This window comes from Acanthochromis polyacanthus, chromosome 7 (genome assembly GCF_021347895.1).
Source record: "Acanthochromis polyacanthus isolate Apoly-LR-REF ecotype Palm Island chromosome 7, KAUST_Apoly_ChrSc, whole genome shotgun sequence".
Lineage (NCBI taxonomy): Eukaryota > Metazoa > Chordata > Actinopteri > Pomacentridae > Acanthochromis > Acanthochromis polyacanthus.
In genome coordinates, this window is record NC_067119.1 from 34,936,288 (window position 1) to 34,961,490 (window position 25,203).

At 42.4% G+C, this 25,203-nt stretch overlaps 1 protein-coding gene across 5 annotated transcripts in view; it reads left to right on the forward strand.

Annotated features, from left to right (window-relative positions):
* The first annotated feature begins 1,392 nt into the window (after nt 1–1,392).
* slc4a5a (solute carrier family 4 member 5a) overlaps nt 1,393–25,203 on the forward strand; it is a 63,796-nt gene continuing 39,985 nt past the window's right edge. For 2 of the 5 annotated variants that reach the window (XM_051950668.1, XM_051950667.1), the window contains exons 1-4: nt 1,393–1,487; nt 2,351–2,563; nt 4,864–4,993; nt 9,312–9,472. In XM_051950668.1, the coding sequence (XP_051806628.1) occupies nt 1,430–1,487; nt 2,351–2,563; nt 4,864–4,993; nt 9,312–9,472 (562 nt within the window). In that variant the 5' untranslated portion in view covers nt 1,393–1,429. Of the gene's footprint in view, nt 1,488–2,350; nt 2,564–4,863; nt 4,994–9,311; nt 9,473–20,081; nt 20,265–25,203 lie in introns of those variants that run through there. The other 3 variants (XM_051950665.1, XM_051950666.1, XM_051950664.1) reach the window with 2 other exon arrangements.

Consider the following 25,203-nt stretch of genomic DNA (forward strand, 5'->3'; position numbering starts at 1 on the left):
TTTTTTCAGCAGTGGTGTCCTCCTTGGTCGTCTCCCATGAAGTCCACTTTGGCTCAAACAACGACGAATGGTGCGATCTGACACTGATGTACCTTGGCCTTGGAGTTCACCTTTAATTTCTTTGGAGGTTGCTCTGGGCTCTTTGGATACAATTCCAACGATCCGTCTCTTCAATTTGTCATCAATTTTCCTCTTGCGGCCACGTCCAGGGAGGTTGGCTACTGTCCCGTGGGTCTTGAACTTCTGAATAATATGAGCCACTGTTGTCACAGGAACTTCAAGCTGTTTAGAGATGGTCTTATAGCCTTTACCTTTAAGATGTTTGTCTATCATTTTTTTTCGGATGTCCTGGGACAATTCTCTCCTTCGCTTTCTGTTGTCCATGTTCAGTGTGGTACACACCTTTTCACCAAACAGCAGGGTGACTACTTGTCTCCCTTTAAATAGGCAGACTGACTGATTATGAGTTTGGAAACACCTGTGATGTCAATTAAATGACACACCTGAGTTAATCATGTCACTCTGGTCAAATAGTTTTCAATCTTTTATAGAGGTACCATCATTTTTGTCCAGGCCTGTTTCATTAGTTTGTTTTTTTTAAATAATTATGTTAATCAACAATTCAAAAGTAATGGCTGTTTTTGATTATTTAATTTTCAATAAATTTTTATTTATTGTTACTTTTGTGAGTTTCAAGTGATTTCAGTGAGAATTGTGGGTTTTTCCTTCTTTAACTGAGGGGTACCAACAATTTTGTCCACGTGTGTACAAATACACACACGCAAATTTGTATAAATCACCACAGCACATGTGCACAAAACAGGTGACAGGTGACAACACTAATACACATGTACAATTACATAAAAACAGACACACCAGAGGTACACAATCGTTCAAAAGTTGGGGTCATCCAGAAAATTTCATGTTTTCCATGAAGACTCACACTTTTATCCATATGCTAACATAACTGCACAAGGGTTTCCTAATCATCAATTAGCCTTTCCACACCATTAGCTAACACAATGTAGCATTAGAACACAGGAGTGATGGTTGCTGGAAATGTTCCTCTGTACCCCTATGGAGATATTCCATTAAAAGTCACCCGTTTCCAGCTTGAATAGTCATTTACCACATTAACTATGTCTACACTGGATTTATGATTAATTCAATGTTATCTTCATTGAAAAAAATGCTCCTCTTTCAAAAATAAGGACATTTCTAAGAGACCACAAACTTTTGAATGGAGGTGTAAATACACACACACACACACACACCTACACAGATAGATAGATAGAGAGAGAGAGAGAGCGAGAACGAGAGAGATTTAAATTGTGGAGTATACAGCATAACATGACTGTACTACAACACACACACTCTACAGGCAGTACCTCATCACTATGACATCTGATATCTCTTTTTCTTCACCAGGATGGACCATGGAGACCGAGGGATGGGGGTCTCTCACCTACGCTACGAGGATGAGGAGGGTGAGTGTGTGTCATTCATATCGACGGTAGACCTATTACTGACTGGCCCGCTGTTGATGGAAATAGGAAATTAAGTCATTACTCCTACTCTGTCTTCATTATTACCATGAGACTGCTGACTGATTGCACTAACTTATAATTTCTAGATCTTTTCATTGTTTCTAATTTCTTCTAAAAGTTTATCTGAGTGACTGTTAATAGGCTGCAGAAAGTTAGTGAAGATGATTGTCAGGGTTTATTTTGGGGCATTGGGGAGTTGTATATGCATGTTTGCTTGCCATCATGTTGAGCATCAGGTTGTGTTCTTTCTCTAAACATCCAATATTGCATTTCATCTCCATGCTGTCCAGTTATTCAGTCTGGTTTGTGTAAGGAGTTTTACAGCAACATCTTAATTGTCAGCAGATGATCAAACTCACATCATCCATCTTTGGCAAAATAATGTTTATTTGAGCTGAGCAATGGAAATGAATTACTCTGAATAGACCTGATTTGCTTTTATTTCTGACTGTGCCAACAGAGAATGCTGCTGTTGTTAAGCGTGAAACAGAATTTAGTGGTTTAACATTCATGAAAACACTCCCCTGAGTATAGGGGATTAATGGAAGATCTGATTTCATAATCTGCCTATTACAGACTGTCAATCAGCTATTTTGGGTTTATAAAATAATAATTTAAGTCACTTGTTTTAGAAAAAATGTGGTGTTACAGAAGCTTGCTCTTAAAGTAAATTTCCACAATGATCTTTAACCTGTATCAGCACATCAGTTTTGCATTTAAATAAAGTGCAACCATTTGTGCAGTGTGATTTCTATAAGGTATGTTCATGTGACCATGAGGGAACTGTACATATTTGTCCACAGACCATCAGTCTATCTACATTGGAGTCCCAGTACCTCGAGGATATCGGCGTAAACGCAGGCGAAGGCGCTCCAGTCGAGAGGCTGCTGACATGGACAGGGACAGACGCTACAGCCACCAAAGACACCATGAGCACGACCACTACAGAGACATAGACATTGAGGAAGGACTCATGGATTCAGCTGAGCAGAGTCTCCAAGACATCAGCCACACAAGTAAGTCAACAATCTGAAAACCTTCTAAAACCTGTTGCTTTGATCAGCTGTACTGTCTGTGGGTCGCCAACCTCTGCCAGACTCCTTCTGGTCAATAATTTCTCCACTAATTTTACATGTCAAGGTGCTTTAGTCTTCCTGGTTACACATATCAACCTATGGAGACAGCTATCTAACATCTGCTGTATTTCTGATATTTTCGTGGAGAAATGTAAACATACAACCTGAGCCATGTGAAGTTTAAAGGTGTGAAGGAACCACTACTTAGATGCATTATGGGAAATGAAATGTGTACTCTGTGTCTTTCAAGTACTCTTACCTGTTTCAGCTGTGCATTTTATCCTGTGTGATTTTGCGTACTTGTTCTGAAATAGCTTCACGAAAGTCTGGTGTATACAACACATTTTCGACTTCCAAGGTGGTGTTTACTCCAAATATTTTAAAGGAAAAAAAAAGATTTTTGTTATGCTTTTGATCGGATTTTGCTTCCTTCCAGCAGTTTTAACAGTAAACAGCAGGAGTGTGGGACACAGCCTGAGAGTGTGTAGCTTGTGTTTCAAGTTGAAGGAATGAGCAGCCTGGCAGAACGCTGCTGCTTTGACTTTCAAAGGCTTCAGCTGGGAAGGTTGACCACTTTGCTAAATTAGTGTGGTGCAATCTGTGGCAAGGCAGCAGAAGTGTTTGCCCTGCTTGGACTGTATTCACATGTCGATGCAGTCTGTATAAGTGTGTGGCCTGCTGTATATAGTGCCATATGGTGCGAGTAGGAGGATGCAACAGGGACAAAGATGTATGAGACGACATCAAGAGAAAATGACGCCCAGTGATGGTAAATAACTGTTTGAAGGTACTGGTGAAAAGCAACTGAACTAAACATCAAGCAACAAATGTTAGATTTCAGTGAAAATAGTTTTTCTGTAAAATCAGATTTGCATCCATTCAGGAAAAAAAAACAAACAAGTGCATCACATGAGAGTGAAACTGTTAGCAGCTGTCAGGAAAGCACTTCAATAGTATCAATCACTGGTGGGTTAAAAGAACCCGCTCATGTACATTAATTACAGTCCATAGGTTAACGGCACTATGACCAGTTGGCAGGTCATTATCTTGCAATGTCACTCCTGAACATGGGATCCATTTCAATCTACATACAAATAGAATACAAATTAAATGGATTCTAAGTACAGTAGGGTAATGACTGAATAACAATAATTAAGCACTTACTGTGTGATCTGGATGTAGGCTCCAGTTATTACGGCTGCTACAGCACGGGAAGTACACAGAGTGAAGCAGTATTCAGCAGTCAGTAGCTGGTTTATCACAGAAGCACAGAAGCAAACAATTAGACAACACTGTATAATTATAATGAGCTTGTGTTTACAGAATAATTTCATTGTGTGAATGAGATACAAGAAACATATATGAATGCTGATGCAGTTGATGTCTGTACAGAACAAGTCTAGCTATTGGAACAAAGATACTAGGTACTGTACTAGAAGATAAAGCTGAAATTGGTGAAAAGGTCAGACAATAGCCATGATCCTCCCGTTCAAGCAATTCAAGCATAAAAATACAAGAAACATACAAGACTTGATATCTCAGCCCTCACACCTTAATATTCAGTGGCTTTTTAGAATCTTATTTCCTCTAAAATGGCCTGTTGTCACTCCTTTGTTCAGCATAGTTCCATTTTCTTACATTGCATCTGTCTGTGTAGGTTCTCATTCATCCAGGTCATGGTTATCCAAAGTTGTTTAAATCAATCCACTTTAAGAAAGTTCCTTGAAGACGTTTCACCTCTCATCCAAGAGGCTTCTTCAGGTCTGGTGGTGGCTGGTGGACCATCGTTGAGTAGTCAGATGAGTATCGGTCGTTGGAATAATAGCCCTGAACACACCTCACAGAAGTTTAAAAGCTGAGGCAACACCAGCCGCCACCAGAACTGAAGAAGCCTCTTGGATGAGAGTATTTGAGTATCAGAAGAAGCCAGTAGTTCATTTCACTGGTACCTCATTCCTGTGAGTAGCTTACACTGTAAATTGCAGGTTGTAGAATAAGTGTCACCAAAAATCTAATGTCCATACTGAGGATCACTTTCAACCTTCAGATGCTGCTGTATGTTTGTGTGAAAGATCATTTAAAGGTAAAGTGAAAGTGACAAGCTGACTGTGTGGCAGATAAACACCATGCAATAACAAATCTGTTATGTTTTATGTAACTTTTACAATTGTTGGAGGACTTTGAAGGATGTTGAAACATGGTATTACAAATCCTAAAAATATCATTCTATCAACTTCAAGTGTCTCCAGCGGCAGAGCGGCTACGTTACATCCTGAGTGAAGATGATGACATGCACACTCCGACGCTCTTCACTGAGATGGACACTTTACAGCGAGAAGGAGACGAGCTGGAGTGGAAAGAGTCCGCCAGGTACACTCAAACACATGCATAATTCAGACATAGTCATGCTTTTTCCGCTCAGAACTCCAGTTGTTCTGGAACTGTGTTGCTTTACTTTAATTTCAAGAATGAAATCTTGAATGCATCCACTTGAAAAATGATTAGGACTGCTCGTATAATCATCCAATCCTGTATCTACTGTTCAGATTATAATGTGACTCAACACAGCCTTACAGGATTTTTTGGAGTTGGAGTTTTGGAATTTGGAAATACCACAAAAATGCATAGATTTCTGTCAGCTAAGGTAATGTTCTTTTTCTAACTTCACTCGGTGTTTCACTATGGGGATTCGCTTCAGGCTCCAATGACAACATCTATCTCTGACAGACAGGTCGACGCCCCCCCGTATGCCACGCTCGACCGCCCCGTCCAGGCCATTCTCGCTTTCTTCCTCAGAGCAATTACGAGAGCTCCCTCAGTACAGCTGGTTGTCGAGTTGGTTGCTAGCTTAACTGCTACCAGACGTCCCGTCAAGGAAAACGTTGCCTAGCGCTGCACCGACAGACACTGAACTGTGCTGACGATAATTCAGTGGGATTGCGACCGCGTTGTGGCGAGCTTCCCGGCAGGTCACCAGGTGCTCACCTACCCGGTGTCCTGTGCTAGCTACGGGCTACGTTCACTCGAGCTCGGCTAAGTGCTAACATTAGCTTGTTAGCAACCTTCTTACAGAGCACAGCTAATGCGTAGCGGCGAGTTGTTCTCCACACGACGGGTTATATAGGGAGGCTCACACCGATTATATATCCCAATAAAACTCTCTCCCCTAGTGGACATGTCTGCCCCCGTCATAGGAGCGGGGCAGAAAGAGGGAAAGGGCTCTCCCCGCTGTTGTTCCACGTCATGTGGGGTGACGATTTCGGGCAGAGACCCCCACCCTATGTGCATTGTGTGCATGGGAGCTAAGCACGCTCAGGCGTCGCTAGCAGATCCACAGGTCTGTGCTCATTGCTCCAACATGCCAACAAAGATTCTGGAGAGGGGATTGAGAGTGACGGTGGCCGGTCCCGATGGCAAGGATCCATGCCTCGCCCCGCCAGGGACTGCTCAGGCCCCCGTTTCCCATAAGCCGCTAGCTTTGGCTAGCTGAGCGGACGTGATGGAGCAGGTTGAGCACATATCCCCGCTGTTCGAAGATGATATCTTCGGGCTGGAAGGAGGCGAGGATGCAGACGGTGACTCCGGTTCTGACATCCTCGATTTGGATGACATGGAAGAGGGAGAGGAGGATGCCACCTTCCCCACTCTTTCCAGACCCCCCAGCTCAACCGAGGCTGCCGCTCCGGTGGATAACAACCTTTACGAGGTTTTCAAACGAGCAGCGGCTAAACTGAACATCCCATGGCCGGAGGGGGATTTGAGGGACCTTTACGATGGGAAAACCCACCTTCCTGCCAAACAGCTACTCCCGGCGGTGCCGGCCTGTATGGCAGAAATTAGATGGTTCTGGTCGAGCCCGTTCAAAAGCAAGGTAACCACACAGGACTACTCCAAACTGGAGGTACACAGTATGGCGGAGCTGGGGCTAGCCGAACCCCCGGTGGTGGAGCCTTCAGTGGCCTACCACCTTCACCTGAACCGCCGATCCATCTCGGCGGCGTCACACATCTCCTTGCCCGGTAAAACGGAGCGTACAGCAGCGGGTGTGTATCAGCGTACAAATACGCTGCACAGTCGGTCTGCTCGCTGAACGCTGTCACACTGCTGTCAGCTTATCAAGCGGAGATTTTGGAGGAGATGGGCCGCCAATTAGATTCGGGAGCCCCAAACCCACAGCTGTGGGACGAAATCTGTGTGGTAAATGACCTCATCCTGCGCTCCTCCCACGGAGCAGTGCAGGGCTGTGGGCGCGTCATGGGCCTGGCAGTCGCGGGAGAGAGGGCTCTGTGGCTTTCACTGTCTGAGCTGAGTGACACTCAAAAAGCGGAGGTTATGGACACCACATACAACCCCACCAAGGGTCTTTTCGGTCCAGCTCTGGAGAAAATAAGGGAAACCAGCACACAGAGAAAGCAGGAGGGTGAGGCATTTGACCTATGTTTGCCTCAAAAGCAGACCCCGCGGGCACAGCCTCGCACCAGTTTCGCTGCTGCAGCTGCAGAGCAGGGAATAGCAAACCCTGGGGGCAAACACTCTTACGCCACTCTCACCAAAAAAGTGCATTTTATTTCTCATTAATGTACACTCAGCACCCCATCTTGACAGAAAAAAACAGAAATGTAGAAATTTTTGCATATTTATTAAAAAAGAAAAACTGTAATATCACATGGTCATAAGTATTCAGACCCTGTGCTCAGTATTGAGTAGAAGCACCCTTTTCAGCTAGTACAGCCATGAGTCTTCTTGGGAATGACGCAACAAGTTTTTCACACCTGGATTTGGGGATCCTCTTATCAGCATCCGTTGATATGCTGCTTTATGAACGGAGTACATCGTAAACTGCCAGTTTCCCGGCCTATGGTGCCTTTATGGGACTTGGCAGTTGTATTAGACGCTCTCTCACAGCACCCATTTGAACCTTTGGAGGCAGTGGGTCTAAAATTTGTATCACTCAAAACCGCTCTCCTCCTCGCTTTGACTACTGCAAAGCGAGTGAGTGATTTACAGGCGTTGTCAACCCACCCTGCTTGCTTGCAGTTTGCACCGGGCTTGTCTAAAGTCTGTTTACGGCCTAACCCAGCGTTTATACCCAAGGTGGTGGAATCTGCTTATAGATGCCCTACAGTGGAATTGAGGGCTTTTCATCCTCCGCCTTTTGGGCCAGCGGAGGAGCACAGGTTGAACACTTTATGCCCTGTGCGTGCATTATATGTGTAAGTGGAAAGAACAGCCAGTTTTCAGAGATCCGATAAACTGTTCGTGTCTTGGGCCATGCCCCACAAGGGGAAGCCGCTGTCCCCGCAGAGGCTGTCCCATTGGATTATGGATGCTATAGTACTTGGTTACAATTGCAGGGGACTGGAACCTCCTGCAGGCTTGAAAGCACACTCCACCAGGAGCATGGCTACGTCATGGGCTCTGTTAAAGGGTATTAGGGTGGAGGATATTTGTGCGGCCACGAGTTGGGCTTCACGCACACTTTTGTGAGATTATATAGGTTGGATGTCTCAGGTCCATCCCGAGCTCATGCAGTGCTGGAGACTGGTGCTTCAGAAACTGGTTGATATCATCCCAGACTGAGCCAGATTAACTTCGGGAGATTATGCAATCTGGGAGTGGTCTATATCTCCCATAGTGAAACACCGAGCGAAGTTAGAAAAAGAACGTTGGGTTACTTAACGTAATCCCTGGTTCTTTGATAACAGAGTGAGGTGTTTCACCAACAATTCCCTCCTTGCATGTATGAGGGAAGAAACCGATAAGAATGGCCTGGACGGGGCGGTCAAGCGTAGTATATGGGGGGGGCGGGGCCTTCCTCACACGTCAACCTGTCTGTCAGAGACAGACGTTGTGTCATTGGAGCTTCCGTAATGGTCTCACCTGAAGCGAATCCCCATAGTGAAACACCTCACTCTGTTATCAAAGAACCAGGGATTACATTTAGTAACCCAACAATTCATTGCCTTCACTGTAAGAGGATGGATCATGCTTGCTGTTGCACCTAGTCACCCTGCAAAGACCCATTTTGTACCAGAATACACTGTAGTAAGGATGATTCATTGACATTTTTATGGGCAACATTGTGACTTGTTAAACACGGCTGCATAATATTTCCCAATATTGTGCTGGTTAAGTGGGAAAAATAAGTCTCTGGGGCAAAAAAAAAATGCATTTGGGCCATCAATGTTCGTTGGAGTCCAAATGTCTGCTGTGAAAAAGGTCAATTCCATAAAATGAGACACAATTTCCCAGCTGCACAGGTAATATTGCTCATCCCAAATGTATTCAGAAGCTGGTTTTGTTGATCAGCGAGGAGATGTCATGTTTTCAGTTCAAATAATGGAGGTTAAAACCAAGGACAGCTGAAAAAACATTTTGTTCAATCAGGTGTAAGACAAACTGTCAGTCTGAAATCAGGCACCCTCAGATCATGAAGCAATTTGTGAAATGATCTTGTCTAACTCTAAATTGATAGAGAGAATCAAACTGAGTTCAAAACGGAAGGGTTGCGAAAACAAAGCAAAACAAAAAACAGCACAACATGACACAAGCTCCCTGCCAAGTGTCATTGGTTTCACTGATATCTCCTGAGCAGTGTGCACCACCAACAGGGCTGAAAAGGTCAAACAAATGTCATCTGTTGTGTATTCCTCACCTGTTCTTCCTCTGTGTGTTTTCCTGCCTTCAGGTGGGTGAAGTTCGAGGAGAAGGTGGAGGAGGGAGGAGAGAGGTGGAGTAAACCCCACGTGTCCACGCTGTCCCTTCACAGTCTGTTCGAGCTCAGAACGTGTCTCCAGACGGGGACGGTGCTGCTGGATCTGGAAGGCTACTCACTGCCACAAATAGTTGGTGAGACATTCAGGACATTTCTGGACACTTCATTTTAGTCTGTGTATTCTACAATTGTACAATTCTACAATTTAATTTAGCGGATGCTTTTATCCAGTGTGACGTACATCTGTGAGTAGATACAGCACAAGCAAGGACCTAGTCAGGAAAAAACAACCTGGATAAGAGCCATTAAACAAGTTTAGTTTGAACTGTGTCTATGTATAATGCCAATAAAGGTTTCTTATCTTATCTTATCTTCACACAGTGTGAATCAACCAATCAGAATTCAGGTGTCACTGATACAATGTCACCTTGTAAAGTACATTAGCTACTATCTCATGACAAGCAGTGTTTTAGTTTGTCCGTCCAGCATTTGACAAATCAAAATGACAGAACAATTTTATTTAGTGGACCAGTCAAAGCAATAGTTGCAGATACCTCAAGTGGTATTATGTATGGATTGTTGTCATGCACAACAGTCTGGACTGTTGTGCATGACTCTGCTCATACAAGGCTTCTCAGTGGATACTTGTCCAGTAAAAGTGTTTGAACAGTGTTGGTAGAAACAGTGACGGCTGCTGTGCTGGATAACAAATACATAGGTCACAATAAGAATGCAGTTAAACAAAAAGGCCTTATCAGCAAAGAGTTAGTGGAGAGCAAAGATTTTGTTCATTAGAGCCAACCAGCGGAGCCAACTGGTATATTAAGGATTTGCCATATCCCGTCAGCATAAGTCCAAATACGTCTTTCTTCTCAATGAAACACTTAAGTGCCGTCCTTTGTTTATCTTTCAAGTTGAATTTTAGCTTCAAATCTTTAAGGGCTGAGGCCAAAGCCGAGTCGAACGATAACTGTTTATTGTGCGCCGGTTGTTTCTGTCAGAATCGTCACGCCTCTGTCGTCACTTCGTTATGCCCGCCTTCTGACTCTACACTTCATGGTGATTGGTCCGGCCAGTTTTAGGAGAATCCAGCCTCAAGCCTTATGGAGGGTAACTAGACCCACCCTGGCAGAGAATTAAATTCGTTGCCGTGGGTTGTCTAGCACGGCTAGGCTAGTGGAGTGCACTTCAATTGAAGGGGGAGGGTATAAATACGATCGTCAGGAATGGGACGCCCTGTTGCCTCACCGGAAAACAGAAGACGTCATCGCCATGGTAACACAAAGACGCCTACTGTGCATGGCTGTAGTGCTGTGGCACAGGTTGCAACTAACATGGATCGCTGCTGCTTCCAGAAGACGAAAGCGTCTTCGTTTGTTAGCACTGCTGCATCAGCAAGAGGTAAATGTTGCATTGCAGTGTCATCTGTGTATTTCGTAAAAGTGACATTATGTGTTGCTACAAAACTCCGTGAGGGAATACATTTAACTGTAAAATACGACTCCCGTCAACTGAAAATCACATGAAATATGCACATAGGCTGCATCACCAAATTATCATCATGTCAGCTAATTATCGTGGTCCATAAACTGTCTACCACGATTGCAACTGATCATGACAACCTGTGCTCACGTAACGAAATGGTTTACTGTAAGTCATTTACGTGATGATGACAAAATGTGAGAAGATGGAGTTACTGATCAAACTGATATTTCTATATCCAGACAAAACAATAGTCTTTTCTCTTCCCAGGAAGGCACCATGCTGTATGTACAGCTTAATCCAGCTGTGCCTCTCCTGCGGCTGTACAGCAACCCAGAAGCTTGCCTGAAGAGAGATTTCAGACTCACCCGACAGTCTGTTGCCCTTCAGCAGGCAATGATGTAGAGGCTACATTCTGCTTCAAATAATTTGAAGTCATCGCACATGTTTTCCAATCCTATTATCTGGCATTTCAAATCCAACAAATGAATGAATAAATTAATTCTGTCAGTTGTGTTCAAATTTTAAGGTGTCGGGGTGCACAATTAAATCAAACGTCAGCAGAGAAGAAGATTTGTTTCTTTTGTTTTATCTTTTTCACCACTCTTTTTGTGATGGTCTGTCAGTGTGAAAAAGGCGTGGGAGAAATAATGGACGCATGTGGAACTTACATCGATATGTTGTTTCCTCCTTCATTTCAACGTTGCACTTCCTGAAAAAGTTGTCGAGAGTGAGCATCGATGCAGACTCGCTATTTAAGGGCTGAACAGTCCACTCCCCCTCCGCACTACGCGGTTTGGGACGGCCCTTAATATGGAGGACCGCAGGAACGCGCAAACGGAGGGGTAGTGTGTAGGGATAGTGTGTAGGGGCGGTTTGGAAAAGGCCCAGTGTCTCCTCTTCCGCCTTCACTTCCGTTTTTTTCTCAGTTCACCCGGAAACAGATTCTACAGGTCATCACAAACAGTCCTAGATGAACTACTGGTAAACGTACATATATTGAAAACTTATTTGTATGTTACTATTATTTGCATGAAAATGCACTTGTGAATAATAGTAGTGCAATCAGAAATTAAAAAAACAAACATAACGGACATTTATCAGAGCACTACACTTTCCCCCTACTAAAAAAAAAGGCATGTCCTCATGACTTTACGTAAAAGGAGTAAATAATACACCAGACATTTCAACCAATCCATTTGAATAAAGAACTTGTGTACCGTTTAACAGGAGAAACTGTGGAAATGCCACAGACCGTTATAGGTGTTACACCATAAGTACTGACTGCCACTGAAGTTGGGGTTCCCAGAGAGTCATAAGTCAGTCTGTATGGTGTCTTGACTTGTCTATGTGGTCTTACAGTGTCTACCAATACTGTGTTGTCGTCAGAATGGTCAACTGCATCACTTGTGGTCAGAGTCTTGTCACCCACTTGACTGGCTGGGTCGCTCTCAGTCACAGCGTGATTAGCAGTCTGATCTAGTTTTAGTTTAGTTTATTATCAGCAGCAGATTATAAATTGACATACAGCATTATGTCCAAGATACAAAACAATATCAATCATTCATTGATCATCATCATCATCTGCGACCAAAGGGTTTAGGCTGAAGAAAAAAACTTATAATGCCTAACCCTTTTCATAAATTAAAGTTTCTGCATTACCAAAGATGATAAATAAATGGAGACAAGAAGAGGGAAAAAAAAGACTTACAATATCTATTCAGAGGAACAAGTTCATAATGACTAGGTAGTTACACAAACATTTTGGAACCAGTTATTCCTGGTATTTTTCAAGAATTATTTGTTTGTACCGCTTTTTAAATGTTTTCAGAGTTTTACATGTTTTTGTTCTATCATCTAGTTTATTCCACTTGGTAACTCCAATTACAGAGATACATCTGTGTTTCTTGTTTAATCTTGCTTTGCTTTCGTTTAATATGCAAGTACCTCTAAGATTATAGCGACTTTCTCTGAGTTTGAACATCTTTTGGATACAATTTGGAAGATTACTGTAGTGTGCCCTATATGTCACCGTTAGGGTATTAAGATCAATAATATCATATATTTTTAATGTTTTTAACGCAGAAAAAATTGGATTTGATGGTGCGTAATAATCAGCATGACTGACAATTCTTACTGCCTTTTTTTGAAGTAAAAAGATAGGGTCAATGTTTACTCTATAGTTATTTCCCCATAGTTCCGCTCCATAACTAAGATATGGAAGAACAAGGGAATTATATAATAACATAAGTGAGTTTTGATTTAACACAGATTTCATTTTACCAATTATACCGATATTTTTTGCTAAACTAGACTTCATAGTATTTATATGCTGCTTCCAGCTAAGTTTTCCATCTACTGTGATCCCCAAGAATTTATAAGCTTAAACACGCTCAATTACAGTATCATTTATTTTAAGATTGACTTTATTCTTAATTTTCTTATTTCCAAATATAATATATTTTGTCTTACTCAGATTCATAGAAAGCATATTATAATGAAACCATCCCTTCAAAAGGGTAAGCTCATTTTTGATTATTACTAGCGGAAAGTTGTTGACGGGGGGTGCGGTGGCACAATCGTCGTTAACAAGCTATCGCTAACGTCGTTACCATTGCGCGGGAGTATTAGCGACAATAAAGTGTTCAAACTTGTGAAATCGGCATTCAAACAAATGGAATCGGCGGAAATCCGCGGATCCGCGGTAAATTCCCATCCCTGAAAAAAAGCGGAATTCCGCGAATTGGCGGAAAAATCACATCCCTGCAATTAGCCTTTGCAGATCGTTACCAGAGCAATAGAGGCTTGTATCATCAGCATACAATAAACATTTAACATTAACTAATATCTCTGGCACATCATTTATATACATAGTGAATAGTTTGGGCCCCAAGATAGAACCTTGGGGAACTCCATGTGTCATGGGTAGTTTTAAGGAGTCAGTATTGTTGTAATGCACATATTGTGCTCTGTTGCTGAGATAACTGGTCAACCAAGCTGCAGCAGTACCTCTGACACCGAACCTTTGAAGCTTTTTAATAAGTAGCATGTGATCAATGGTGTCGAAGGCCTTGCTTAAATCTGTAAAAACTCCTACTGTATATTCTTTATTGTCCATTGCAGTTGCAATGTCTTCAGTAAGAGCCATGACTGCCATGAGGGTCGATCTATTAGATCTAAATCCAAATTGCTGATCACTTAAGAGACTGTATTTTTCAATAAATTTATCAAGCCTATTGGCAAACAATTTCTCTAGAATTTTGGAGAATTGAGACAGTAGGGAAATAGGTCTATAGTTTGTGAATAAAGTTTTATTGCCGTTTTTGTATATAGGGATTACTTTTGCTAGTTTCATTTTTTGCAGAAAAAATGCCAGTGAGAAATGACTGATTGCAAATATGGGTAAATGGTTTGACTACTAGATGGATTATGTCTTTTATCAGTGTCATGTCAGTATCGCAATGCTCAGTTGACTTTTTATTCTTAAATTTGTTGACAATATCCAAAATTTCCAATTCATCTACATCTCTCAAAAAAAGAGAGTTGGAATTATTGTTTTTAAAATTTTCTGTTACACATTGTGTATTCATAGTCTGTATAATATTGTTTGCTAATGTTGGTCCTACATTTGCAAAGAAATCATTAAAAGCATTGGCAATGTCTTTAGAGTCAGTTATTTCGTGATTGTCTTTCAGAAAATAATTAGAAAATTCATTTCTTTTCTTACCGTTGTTAAATATATTATTTAATATTTTCCAAGTTCCTTGGACATCATTTTGATGCTGTTCTAATAACTTGTGATAATATGTTTTCTTATTCAATCTCATTATATTTATGAGCTTGTTTTTATAGGTTTTATATCTTTGCTCTGCAGCTTTAGTTCTATGTTTTAGATATTGTCCATAAAGATAATTTTTTTTCTTACACGCATTTGCTGTGCCACGTGTAATCCATGGTTTGTCAGGTTCTTTTTTATTTTTAATAATGTATTTTTTAATGGGCAGTTTTTGTCATATAATTTAGTTAAAGTGGATAAAAATACATCATATGCCTGATCCGGGTCAGAGGTAGAATAGACCTCCTCCCAAGTCAAACCATGTAGATCTGCCCTAAGGGCGTCCATGGCTTCAGGCGTTCTGTGCCGGATCTGCTTATAAATTACAGTTTTCGTACCGTTTACCTTTGACACTAGTTGATGGAAAACACTACAGGACATCTACAGGACTTTCAAGAGTCGTTACAGTCTTATTTGTGTACATTTGCTCTGCAGACACATCTTCGTCCAGGCCTGAACTTCCTGAGACTGTAGGCCAAATGTCCAAATCCAAACCAAAAGGCTCAGAGCATTGTCTGTCTGATTCTGTTTCAGTATACTGTTGCGGGATATAACAGTTATACCACACTCCTCCTTCCTCCTCTTCTGAGTCAGCTTCCGACAGTTCATCAACTTGTTCAGGTGGTCTTGAGAGGTTTTCAGCTCTTTTTGATCTTAGGCGTTTGCTGGTTCTCTTTTTAGGTTCTTGTGTGTCTCTGTTCTGTTTGGTTTGCAGTTGAACTTCCTGTCCTATAGGCAGAATGTGGTTGCGGTGCAGAACTTTCTCGACACCTTGTCCACTCTCTGGCTGTAGTTTAAACACCGGTAAACCAGGTAGTTGACTTTTGACAACATAAGGAGTATCCTTCCACCTATCAGCCAGTTTGTCTTTCCCTTGGAGCCCCAAATTTCTGATTAAGACCCTGTCACCTTCAGCAAGAGGACAGAAGCGGAATCTCTGATCATAGTGTGTCTTATTTCCGGCATTTTTCATTCTTGCCTTGCTCTCAGCTAACTGATAGGCAGCTTGAAGCTCTCGTTTCATGTTCTTGACATACCTCAGGTAAGATTTGATAGACGTTCCGTCACTTGAGGTCCCAAACGTCATGTCGACTGGTAACCTAGCCTCTCGTCCAAACGTAAGGAAATATGGAGAATAGCCAGTTGACTCATTTAACGAGCAGTTGTATGCATGCACAAGATGACTGATATGCTTACTCCATTTACTTTTGTCATGCCCCTCTAGGGTTCCAAGCATGTCAAGTAAAGTCCTGTTGAAACGTTCAGGCTGTGGGTCGCCCTGCGGGTGGCAGGGGGTTGTTGTGGACTTCTTTATGCCTAGCATGGTCAACAGCTCATGAATGAGTCTACTTTCAAAGTCCCTGCCTTGGTCTGAATGCACTCGTTTGGGTAACCTGTAGTGAACAAAATACTGCTCCCACAGCACTTTTGCGACCGTTGAGGCTTTCTGGTCTCTGGTTGGGAAAGCTTGAGCGTAACGTGTGTAGTGGTCAGTAACTACAAGAACATTACAGATGTTTCGGGAGTCGGGCTCAACAGAGAGAAAATCCATGCACACAAGATCCATAGGGCCATCACTATGAAGATGGGACATTTCCGCAGTCACTTTGGGCAGGGTTTTCCTTTGAATACATCTTGCAAAGTTTTTGCAGTTCTTTTCAATTTCAGCTTTCATCCTAGGCCAATAGAACCTCTCTCTGACCAACCCATAAGTCTTCTCGACCCCAAGGTGACCCGACCGATCATGCAGAGACTGGAGCACTGTTTCTCTAAACTCTTCTGGCAGCAGCGACTGTTGCCGACACAATTTGTTTGGTGGTACGCTAATTCTGTACAGCACAAAGACTTTAACTTTCCCACTCTTTGAGTAGCAATGCAACGTCTGGATGCTTGGCTTTATTAGCGATTCTCACATCCTTCTGAGCGACGGCTCTCCACGCTTCACCGATGCAGGGGTCTGTCTGCTGAGAATGGGATATCTGTTCAGTTGTCATTTTTGGTAAGTCGTGAGTACAAAGGGATGCTAAGTTGCAGTAAGCTTTAGGGACAGCAAACTTGGACGAGCCAATCAGGTCAATGGCTCGGTGTGGTCGTCTTTGGTGTTTCACTGTGGTCATGTTGCAAACAGCTCTAACTATGGTGGCAGGCATGCATTTTTCGCCTTCACTGACATCTGTATGAGGACGCCTTGACAATGCATCTGCATCGATGCTCTGTTTACCAGGGCGATACTTCAGGCTAAAGTCGTATGTCGACAGTTCAGCGAGCCAGCAATGACCTGCGGCATCCAGCTTAGCTGATGTCAGGACATAGGTAAGAGGGTTGTTATCTGTATGAACCTCAAACTTGGCACCATAAAGATAATCATGAAGTTTGCTTGTAACTACCCACTTTAACGCCAGAAACTCTAGCTTATGAGTTGGGTAATTTTTTTCTGTGGGCGTGAGACTTCTGCTTACAAAAGCTATAGGGTGCAAACCCTGTCCTTAGTCTTGGTAAAAGACTCCTCCCAGACCTTCTCTGCTCGCATCAACGTGTAACAGATAAGGCAGCTGGGGGTCTGCGATGGCCAAGACAGGTGCTTCTGTAAGACTCCTCTTCAGAGTTTTGAACGCTTCCTCACACCTTTCATCCCATCTGGCTCCAAAAGGCTCCATGGAGTGAAACCGCACTTTTGTGTCAGGTTCTTTTTCTTTTCCTCTGCTTTTTCCCTGCTTAGCCCCTTTTCTTGGTCTTCCCGTAACAATGCAGCCCTGCAGTAACTGGTTGAGTGGATGACAGACTTTGGAGAAATCTTTCACAAATCTCCTATAATACCCACAGAAGCCCAGGAAGGAGCGAAGAGCTGTGATGTTCTCAGGACGTGGCCAAGACTTAACAGCTTCGATCTTTGAGGGGTCTGTAGCAATGCCATTACTGGACACTATGTGGCCAAGGTATGTGACAGAGGTGCAGCAGAACTGGCATTTGTCTAAAGACAACTTTAGTCCTTCTTCTTGCAACCAATCCAACACCTCTAGGAGGCGCTGCTCATGTTCCTCCAGGGTCTTTCCAAAAACTATCAAGTCATCCAGATAGACCAGCACTTCCCGGAGATTCATATCTCCCACTGTTCTCTCCATGACGCGTTGGAAAGTGGCAGGTGCCCCACAGATTCCCTGCGGCATCCATTCAAACTGATAAAACCCGACAGGGCAGATGAAGGCTGTCTTTTCTTTCTCTGCAGTACTTAGAGGGATTCGATAATACCCACTTAGTTAGAGCTCTGAGATGAGGGAAAACTCACGTCCTTATCGTGAATAAGACACAGCTCCTACCAGACCGGATTGGTCCGTGTACGTCATTCTATTTTCGATTTGGGGTCAAAACACCAAAAACGGATAACGGCCGTTTCCCGTTTTTCGTTTTCAAAATAAAAATCAGAAAACGGAAAACCAATCCGTTTTCCGATTTTCTTGTTTCAATAAAAACGGATATCAAAAAACAAATTAGAAGTTAAATTTCATTTTTTGATATCCGTTTTTTATTTATTTATTATTTTATAGCCCAATATTACAAGAGTTACCCCAAAGGGCAAGCAAATCGGGTACAATGGATTTCACTGCTGTCTTATTTATTCACAGGACTAGCAGGGTGACTTAAGAAATAAATGTAATAGTCAGAACAGCACTGCCGAAGCGGTCTATCATAATTGCATGCCTAGTTTTTATATACTTTGTGAACAATCTCATCCACTATATCTGAATGTCGTAGTAATAATGTGAACATCGCCACCTTCTGGGTGCTCTAGCTCAGAATACACAATTTTCAACATTAAATGTTCTTCCAGACTGGATCATCATTTGGCCGCAAAATGATGACCGGCTACCTGTCATCAAGAAATGTCAAGGCTTGTGAGGGCAGGGTTAAGGGTAAGATCCCTGCATGGACCCTACCACCAAGCACGTTAACATGTAAGAGAAGCACTATTTGCACTCATGTGTTTGTGCAGTTTAAAAACTTCAGTGTACCGCCGGCGGTACCCCCGGAGGTCCGTGTACGTCGCCGTCATTCTATTTTCGATTTGGGGTCAAAACACCAAAAACGGATAACGGCCGTTTCCCGTTTTTCGTTTTCAAAACAAAAATCGGAAAACGGAAAACCAATCCGTTTTCCGATTTTCTTTTTTCAATAAAAACGGATATCAAAAAACAAATTAGAAGTTAAATTTCATTTTTTGATATCCGTTTTCTAACTTCACTTTTGCAAGACAAACATCAGAAATGACGACGTACACGGACCCACTCTCCTCGAACCAAATCAAAACATAAATGTTGTTAACCCTTTAAGCTGCAGTCAATTCCAGCCATTTTCAGTACAAAAAATCGCTAATATTCTATTTTTAAATAAAAAATATGACGAGACATACAGGGAATATTGGACGGGCATCGCCAGGTGCATTTCCTTGAAAACGACCTATTCTTGGTAAATATACCGACTTCAAGACATGTTTTGGACGAAATATTTTACTGACTTGTTTTGTCTGGATGTAAAAGGTGGGATTATGGCCGTTTTTTGTGGAATATTTTCATCTGTGTGTAATAATGAACCCGGAAATGTGAGTCGCGCTGTGTACGCTGAAGCCGTGTATAGAGAACGGATGGATGGATATTCGTTGTTTGTCGGACAAATGTGTTTTTCTCACCCGCTGTGGTTATCACATCTGAAAGTGGTTTATACCGGTGGATTCATGAGAATCTAAGCTTTCCATCGGCGTATAGTGTTTGTATAATCGGGTTTGGAGCCGTCGGACATTCTTGAAATTCCTATGCAAATTAGTAGGTGTACTGCCGACAGTACACTGAAGTTTTTAAACTGCACAAACACATAGTGCTTCTCTTACATGTTAACGTGCTTGGTGGTAGGGTCCATGCAGGGATCTTACCCTTAACCCTGCCCTCACAAGCCTTGACATTTCTTGATGACAGGTAGCCGGTCATCATTTTGCGGCCAAATGATGATCCAGTCTGGAAGAACATTTAATGTTGAAAATTGTGTATTCTGAGCTAGAGCACCCAGAAGGTGGCGATGTTCACATTATTACTATGACATTCAGATATAGTGGATGAGATTGTTCACAAAGTATATAAAAACTAGGCATGCAATTATGATAGACCGCTTCGGCAGTGCTGTTCTGACTATTACATTTATTTCTTAAGTCACCCTGCTAGTCTGTGAATAAATAAGACAGCAGTGAAATCCATTGTACCCGATTTGCTTGCCCTTTGGGGTAACTCTTGTAATATTGGGCTATAAAAATAATAAATAAATAAAAAACGGATATCAAAAAATGAAGTTTAACTTCTAATTTGTTTTTTGATATCCGTTTTTATTGAAACAAGAAAATCGGAAAACGGATTGGTTTTCCGTTTTCTGATTTTTATTTTGAAAACGAAAAACGGGAAACGGCCGTTATCCGTTTTTGGTGTTTTGACCCCAAATCGAAAATAGAATGACGGCGACGTACACGGACCCCCCGGATCCTCCATTGTATTCCTTCTTTCCAATCAGCACAGCAAGATGGCTTTCCTGGGGATACGCATGCTCCAAGCCATGATCCTCAAACACAGGTATCAGCCTCCTGTCTCGTCCTCTACTGCTCTCTCTCCTCCGCGGCCTCTCGTTCTCAGGCGCCGCTGCTCCACTCCGCGTCCCCGGCTACCGCTGCTCCGCTCCGCGTCCCCTGCTGCCGCTGCTCTGCTTCGCGTCTCCGGCTGACGCTGCTCCGCTCTGCGTCTCCGGCTGACGCTGCTCTGCTTCGCGTCTCCGGCTGCCGCTGCTCCGCTCCGCGTCTCCGGCTGCCGCTGCTCCACTACGAAATGCCGGCGGGCACGTTAGCTGATGAGCTCCTCAGACGCCGCTGAGAAACTCCACTCTCTGAACGGCAGAGTCCAGTCACGTAAAGAAAATGTAAACAACACACGCACACTGAGCGTGTCAGTAACATGAAGCAATTCCAACCTTCAAACAGGGCACAAACATCCGTCCAACTCCCTGTGCAGCGCTGAAAACAAACCCTCCCTCGCCGTTTTCAGCAAAAAATAGTCATTTGCCACATTAACAATATCTAGACTTGATTCAAGCTTAATTTAAAGCTATCTTTATTGAAAAAAACTGCTTTTCTTTAAAAAAAATAAGTGACCCCAGACTTTTGAGAGGTAGTGTAGATGAGATGTAATCCATAGATAATACACATTGTAAAATATGTCTTAACCTGTAAAATAGCATCAGAATTCTATGCCACCAGTCCTCAGCTGGCTCTCTGTCCATTTGCCCGTATGTCTTCCTTTCTACTTTGACAATGCATGGTGGTACATATTGCTTGGTTAGTGACTATGGCTGCACACTACATGTCACAGTGCATTGTGGGATACTTTGAGTGCACTATATAGGGTGTAACAGTTATAACCTAACTTTCAAACAGCACTACAAAATGGCGAACCTTCTGTGTAGTGTGTAGTGACTGATTTCAGACACAGCCAAGGAGTCTGATGTTTTCTAGGTTGTCCTAAAGACAAATTATTGGCACTTGATATTCAGTGTGAACCTGCCAGACTGGAAGTGACGTTCACATCATTTTCACTGAGCTGTGACAAACCTGTGGCTCCTAAAGTGAATTCGTTTGATTTGACCTGAGTTCACGACTGACAGATAATTATTTTACTAGATACAGCTGTGTTTTGTGTGAGCTGGGATTTGGGAAATGAAAAACAAAAACAAAAACCTTTGTTAAAAATGTAAGTATTGGAAAATGTTAAAGAGGTTTTTATTTCTCATTAGGTTTAAGTGGCTAGCATGAACATAACTATCTAGCTCGTTAGCTCCCCAGGTAAGCTATATTGAATTAGGCATTTTAGCTACTGTGGCACAGTAAATAAGCCTACATTTTTAAACTACTGTATCATTTCACTACGTTGTGAATACATCTATACATAACCTCTTTCAATGTACCTTATTGCTGCATATTTACATTTACTATACTACTCTCGCCAAAGTCGAGCTGCATCTGTATTAGAAAAGAGGGTCAATAAATCAGTTAGACAAGGTTCAATATTAAAGAAAAAATCCATTCATACAGTTGCAGTGCGTTCCAGTTTGCTGAAAAATAAGCAATTGATGCTAACTAAAGCTCCATGAGTTATACTGCAGTTTTTATAATTCTAATTTTTATTATTTATTTAGCAGGGAAGAAGCACAATACACATATTATAAAATATAGAACTAAAAGTTCAGTTTCATTTGTAGTTCCTAGGATGAAACCACTGATGCACAAATTCTAAAGGTAAAAGATTATTAGCTGTAGTAAATCAAAATCTTAAGCAGACGGTAAGACTGTTGTCTTCCATCTGTTTATGGAAAACAAAGAAGCACAACCGAATAAAAGCAACATCCTCAAAATGAACAACAGAAAAATAAATGCTAGTTCCTAACTAAAGAGCACATCAACAACACCAGTACCATTACAAATAGGACAACCAGACAACCAGCACCATTGTTGGCCACATTCAGTCTGCAGACCTGAGTATCCTTCAGCCATGTGTTCAAACTAAATGTAAAAATATTTGGAGTTAATGCACCAAGGATCTTCAGTGACAAAGAAATCCACATCCCAGCAGCTTCACCTGAAGATCAGTTTTGCTCAAATGTTCTAGACCACAAACCCCCCCTTTGTAGAAAATCAAGTTGTTGTTTTTTTTGTTTGTTTGTTTGCTTGTTTGTAGTTTTACCTTGTTAACCTGTTCTTATTGTGTTTTTTTATATGCTGGAAGATTTATCACAAACACAATAAACAGCCACTAGTATGGCTGAGCATTTCCTCCTTGAAACTGCAGTGTACTGAGGACAGTTTCAAAAACAGCATCTGAGACCTCTGGGGTTTCACATGCGACAACTGCTCACAAACCAATGTTCACATCATGCAGGGTGGAGCTTTCTGTATCATTATTCTTCAGAATCATATTTCATGTTTGGCCGAATTACTCTAACTCTAAGGTGAGCTGATGTGCTCAAGCTGGAGTGACAGGGGTAGTGGTGAGAGAGACAGAGACTATGTAGATCCATGCATTCTAGAGAAAGAAACTGTGTAATTACAATTAGGGTATTTTAAAGCAAGAAATGTTATTTCAGGGGAAAAAAACAAAACAAAGATAACCCAAGTAAACACAAAATCCATCCATCCATCCATTCTCTATACACCGCTTTATCCTCCCTAGGGTCGCGGGGGTTGATGGAGCCTATCCCAGCTGACTCGGGCGAAGGCAAGGGAAACCCTGGACAGGTCGCCAGTCTGTTACAGGGCTACATATACAGATGAACAATCACTCTTGCATTCACACCTACAGGCAATTTAGAATAGTCAATTAACCTCAGCATATTTTTGGACTGTGGGAGGAAGCCGGAGTACCTGGAGAAAACCCATGCATGCACAGGGAGAACATGCAGATTCCATGCAGAAAGATCCCAGGCCCAGGCTGGGATTTGAGCCGGGGATCTTCTTGCTGCAAGGTGAAAGTGCTAACCACTACTCCACTGTGCAGACCGTAAACACAAAATGCTGTTTTTAAATAATTTCATTTTTTGAAGGAAAAATTCTGTCTTGCCCATCTTGCCCTGTGTGGAAAAAGTAGTTGCCCCCTTAGCTATCAATCTGTCAAATGACAAAATTCATTTGGCAATTGGGCTCAATTTCACCATCTACACTCAAAAATGGCTGCAGCCAGGGTCATTGACTCTAAAGATTACTAAATAGAATCTGTCTGGAATTGTGAAGTAGCTAAAGGGTCTCATAAAGCAGCACAAGACGTCACATTCTGAAAAGATTCAAGAACAGATGAGAAACAAAGTCACTGACATTTATCAGTCTGGATGGTTACAAAGCCATTGCTGAGGCTCTGCAACTCCAGAGAATCACAGTTACAGATTCACAAATGGAGAAACATGGAATGGTGGTGAACCTTCCCAGGAGTGGCTGGCGGACCAACATTTTTCCAAGAGTGCTTTGATATATAATCCAGGAGGTCACAAAAGAGTCCAGACCAACATTAAAAGATCTGCAGACCTCACTGGTCTCAGTTAAGGTCCGTCTACATGATTTCACAATAAGGAAGATACTGGCCCAAAATGGCATCATGGGAGACTTACAAGGATCAAAACACTACTGACCAAAAGAACATCAAAGTTCACCTGGCTTTTGCAAAAAAATGTATATATATATATATATATATATGGATTTGACTCAAGACTTTTGAGATAGCATTCCTTGGACTGATGAGTCAAAGGAAACTTTTGGGAAGACATGGGTCTGTTCCATCTAGTGTAAAGCTAGTACTTTACTTCACACGAAGAACATGATACCAACAGTGACGCATGGTGGTGGTATTGTGATGGTTTGGAGATGATGATAGAGCCAACAATTCTGCTGTCAATCAGAAAATCTTCCTGGAGAATATCCACCATCAGTTCATGACCTGTGACAAATGGTTTATGCAGCATGACAATGATACAAAACACACTGGCAAGTCCACCTCTGAGTGGCTAAAAAAGAACTAAATTAAGGTTTTGGAGTGGCCAGTAAAAAATCTGAACTTCGGTCTAATTTAGATACTGTGGCAAGACCTTAAAATGGCAGTTCAATTCAATTCAATTCAATTCAATTTTATTTATATAGCGTCAATTACAGTCAAATCGTCTCAAGACGCTTTACAGAACCCATATGCCTGACCCCCAGAGCAAGCCCAAAGGCGACAGTGGCAAGGAAAAACACCCTTTTAACAGGGAAGAAACCTCGAGCAGAACCCGGCTCTAAATAGGGGGGACCCATCTGCCTGCTGGCCGGGCGGGTTGAGAAGGACAGAAGAGGGCAAGGGGGAGGGATGGGAGAAGAGGGAGGGGTGAGAAAGCAAGGAAAACACAACACACATTTGAATATATGCATGACAGGATATGTGACACAGACAAAGTATAAGCTAACATTGAAAACTGACTCATAGTTTACTCTTATGATGTACGGCTCTGACATTAAACATACTCCTTATATAGCTAGCAGTAAAATTCAAACAGTATGTAAGTTAGCATAACAGTATATTGAAGGCGATGCAGAGTTGACTCGTGGAAAAAGGGAATTGGAAGCAGAGGGCTGGTGGAAGGTCAGTAGCAGCATCCCACAGTGGACATGATGGAGACTGGACCAGCTGGTGGAACATCGACCGCAGATCTGAAGCATCCAGCTCTGGGACCAGGGACACTCGGAGAAATAGCACAGGGGGAAACAGAGTGAATGTACTGCAATAACGGTATACATATTAAATGTAAAGGTAGATAGAGAAGGGCTCAGTGCGTCAAGAAAAGTCCCCCAGCAGCCTAGGCCTATAGCAGCATGACTAGGGGCAGAACGAAGGGACGTCCAAGAGGGGGTCAGCTGTACAATGAAGACACAAGCCGAACCTCTGTGGGTCACCCAGTCAGCCCCAACTATAAGATTTGTCAAAAAGGAACGCTTTAAGCCTGGTC